Genomic DNA, 4,480 nt, shown 5'->3' with positions numbered 1-4,480 from the left:
ATATATATATGTTTTTTGTTTTTTTTTTAGCTACTCATTTTTGCTCTTTTGTAGTATTTTTTTGGTCTCCACTTATTTCTAATTTTTGTTTTCTTCTAATTTTAGGTTTCGTTTGTTCTTACTTTTCTAATTTCTTGAGTTGCATTGTTAGTTTATTTGAAATTTTTTTTAATGTTGTTATTTATTACTATGAACTTTCCTGTGAGTACTGCTTTTCCTGTATTCCATAAGTTGAGTTTCCATTTTCATTTGTCTCAAGAAATTTAAAAAATTTTCCTTTTGATTTCTTGGATGGCTCATATTATTTAGGTCCATGTATTTGTACTTATAAAGTTCCTTTTATTCATTTCTAGTTTTATTCTGTTGTAGTCAAAGAAGATATATGATTTTGATTTTTTTAATTAAAACTTATTTTGTGTTCTTCTTACTGCAGAATGTTCTAGGTAGTTGTGTACCTTTTTATATTCTGCATCTCTACCCAAATTTGCCTTCAATCACTATTTTCCTAGTCACATTACTCATCCAGGTTCCACAAATCCATCCTGAGTCAGAAATGGCTCTACTTCTTTTGACATTTCATAATTATGATTCTGCATCACTCACTCAGCATTTCTTACAAACATTGCACATTTTGTTAATCTCTGTGTTGGTAATTAGTATTTTCAAATATAATTGTTTAAGATAAAGAACAGTAATATGGTATGCTATGAACCTGTGTGTATTTTTTTAAGCCACACTGTCTTCTGTATTGTACAATGCTTAAGTAATAATGCCTTAGTAATGCATCGTGAGTGACTATGGGCAACCATCAGATCATTCAAGTACATGTTTCTTTACCTTATGCAGGCCCTGAACTGTACTTCTTGCTGTTTCGTACCAGTTTCTCTGGAGATCCAGGTGTTGTGGGCATACATAGGCCTTCAGTCCAACCCACAGGCTCATGTGTCAGGAGCCCGATTCCTATACCACTGTCAGCACATACAGGTAAGTCATGACTTCTGCAGAACCATGAAAGCCTTACAAAGTCTGTATTGACTTAGCAGACATTTGATTCCTGATTTTTTTTTTTAACTTCTGAAAATCAATTCTGATTAATTTTCAAGCATCTTCCCTGCTTATTAAAATTAACATAACCATGGTGAATACAAACTATATCCATTTTTCCCAGTGTTTTTTTTTTTTAAATTCCTGTCCCCAGATTATAGTATAGGGTAATTTCTTTTAAATAATCCTACCACTATTGTGGTGTTAATTGATTCAACCAGAGAACACATTTTCTGTAATTATGTGTTCACTGTGACGATGACACATTTGTTAGAGTCTCTGAGATTGTAGATTGCCATTAAAATTACTGGTACGACTAGATTGTAGTCACCAGTTCATAATTCTCTGAATTCCACTGAATAAATGCCTTCATCTGTAGAAAATGTATATTTATTAGAACTTTTGCTTTACAAGTGCAAAAAGCATGTTAATTTCCTTTTTTCTAAAAATGATTAGGTCACAGTGAAATGATTCAGGTATGAACTGGTGTGTTAGTTTATTAACTTTAATGAAAAGTAAAACAGACTGAAATTCCAGTCTGTTGCATTACATTTACATACCTGAATATATATAAGCTTGAGACTACATTTAGGTCAGAAGTAAAATATCTTTAGCTCTCCCTCAAAATGGAATTAGGCAACTTGGTTCTCTAGGCCCACAGTTAGGGTTAGTAGAAACTATATTACTAACAACAGTCCATTATTTTCCTAAGAAAGAACTTCATTTAATGTTTCACAGATCTGGCACTGAAAACATTTTCAAATTTTTCTAAACCATATCTTATTTATGAGTTCCTATATTTTTGGGGAAGACACCTACAGGAATGTTCTTTATATTTTTCAAAATTTCTGATCTAGAATTAAAGCCACTCAGTGCCTCTTTCCTATAGATATTTTAGCCATCATCTTTTTTTATAGTAGTTAACAGAAGTTTTCTTTTCAAATTACTTTGCCTTTCCTACAAAATCACATTTTACATTCAGTCTACCTGGCCCAAGTAACAGTTAAGAGTTTTAGTTGTGCTTCTATTATGCGTAACTGAAGAAACATTATCTATTCCAATGATGAAGTAAATTTCTCCTGAATTTATTGAGAAGTGTGGTATATACAAAACCAGTCCATTTTGTGGAGTGTTTTTTTAAAGAATTGGTGAAGATAATTTTGACTGTGTAAAAGTTTTTTACTTTATGGCCTAATTTGACAAGCTTATCTCCTTGAAAGATGCTATGCCCTTGTAAAAGTGTAAGGAGTTATGAAATAATAATGTTATATTACAAGAGTTAATCACATGCAAGTACTTCCTCCTAAAGACAATTTTATCATCTATATAGATTTTCTTTTATCATCTTGAATGGAAATTTTCTCCAGAAATCATATAAACATACTTACTTTTTCTTTATCCCTTAATTTTAAATCACTTTCTTATCCATACAGGTTTGTCTCTCAGGACTTCCTGTGATTTTTTTTTTCTCACAATAGCAATAGCCCCAGCCTCAGGTGCACCACCATGCCTGAGTGTTTTTAGTGATTCTTTATTGTATGGACCCCATTTAGAATCTGTTTAGTTACTGACTTACTAGAAAAATGCATAACACTCCTCATGTAGCTTCTGGGGCTTTCTGATTTTCAGAAGCCAGGCCAAGGACCTCTCCTATAATCTCATAATTGAAAAGGCAGTATACTAAGAAAGACAACACTAAACAAAATAATTTAAGAATAATTCAACATTAGATTTTAGAAATAATTGCTTCAAAGTGAACCAGCTTGGAAGTATAAGAAAGAGTTCTATATATCTCTTTTCTATGGGTGTCTTAGAGAATACCAATTGACCCCTCTTCCAAGAAGGGAAATCAGTGTTCCAGCAAGTGAACTTGACCACCAGCACTATTACTAAAGTTTCTGTTACTAAAGTCTTTGTTTTTTTGAAACATCAGTCACTATTTTCCATTATATCTTTATGAGTTATTAGACAATAAAAGTATTTTTCCCTTTCTGGGCTTCTGTTTCTTAATACCCTTTATAGAAGAAACTCATCCAGTTTATTGAGTTTTAAAATTTTTATTTTATTAACTTTTTTAAAAGAACTTTTAAAAATTTGCTCAGTGTTCCATGTTAAAACATGTAACCTAACATATGAACTTTAACCACATTTCTTCTGTAACATTCTCATTGTCTGTGACTCATTGAAAACCCTGATACCTCTTTAAAACAAGTGAGGGAATATTCTTCATCAAATATACATCTGTCCCTAAGAAAAAAAATGGATAAGCCAGGAGAGATCACACTTGCCTGCAATCCCAGCAATCTGGAAAGCTAAGACAGCAGGATCACCAATTCAAACCTAACCTGGGTAACTTGGCAATTTAGTAAGACCCTGACTCAAGATTAAAAGTGCTGGGAATGTAGCTCAGTATAAAGGTTCTGGGATCAATCCCCCACTACCATGCCCCCCCCCCCACACAAAGATAGTGAAATAGACAAATAATGTGTACCTTACCTGGAAGAACATTTTATATAAATAATTATTTTTCAGAGATTATTATTCTTAATTTTACTTTAATTAAATCACTAGCTCTCCTAAAATTATAGTGTTAATATGTAGTTCTTCAAATGGACCTATAGATACAGTAAAGATAGATTCCGAAAAGTCCTAGTGGGCATTTTTATAAATTGACACTGATTCTGAAATAGACATGGAAATGAAAAGAACTTGGAATAGCCTTTGAGGACTTAAAATTTACTGTACATTCTGACAATGTGGTACTACAGACAAAGAGACCAATGGAGCAGACGCAAGTGTCTAAAAATAGGTCCACAATCAATTCAGTGGGAAAAAGAAAAAAAATTGAGTCAGTGCTGGAACAACAGGATAAAACTGGAACTACTCGAAAATTATAAGGGGAAATGGAATAAGAAGCAAAGTCCAACAATATGTTGTATACAAGAAACATACCTAGTGCAAAAAGAAGCCCATAGACTGAAAGTGAAAAGATACAAAACAATTCTCCATGTGACAGGAGCCCAGAAAAAAACAGCGGTAGCAATGTTATTTGCAGACAAATTAAATTTCAAACCAAAACTGAATCTAGTGTTATTGATGTAGGACAGTACTGTATCATACCTCTATGAATGTAAAATATCTAGTACCTGCTTTATGATACATAGTAGGGACCGTGCTTTATCAGAGCTACATTTAATGATATTACTCTAGAATGTTCTCCTTCCAGATGATGATTAAGAGGCTAATAGAAAAAATGGTGCCAGCAAACAGAACTTTGCTGTTTTCTGGATATTATTCTTTTCTTTGTTTTTTTTTTGTTTTTTTTTAATGGAATGTGCTGAATGTCTATAATTTTGTTCAGATGACTGCAGAACCTGGAAAAACTTTTGCTGCTATCGATGCATAACATACTATTATTAGTCTTTTTATATAAATA

General features: G+C 32.4%; 1 protein-coding gene across 1 annotated transcript in view; it reads left to right on the top strand.

The window, feature by feature from the left end:
* The window catches only part of Tctn3 (tectonic family member 3), a 33,283-nt gene that overhangs the window by 20,555 nt on the left and 8,248 nt on the right, over window positions 1–4,480 (top strand). The window contains exon 13 of the mRNA XM_010620883.3: window positions 847–984. Within this exon, the coding sequence (XP_010619185.1) occupies window positions 847–984 (138 nt within the window). The remainder of the gene's footprint in view (window positions 1–846; window positions 985–4,480) is intronic.

This window comes from Fukomys damarensis, unplaced genomic scaffold, assembly GCF_012274545.1.
Source record: "Fukomys damarensis isolate Sample0158 unplaced genomic scaffold, DMR_v1.0_HiC HiC_scaffold_8, whole genome shotgun sequence".
Taxonomy (NCBI): Eukaryota; Metazoa; Chordata; class Mammalia; order Rodentia; family Bathyergidae; genus Fukomys; species Fukomys damarensis.
This window is presented reverse-complemented; position numbering and strand designations above follow the sequence as displayed.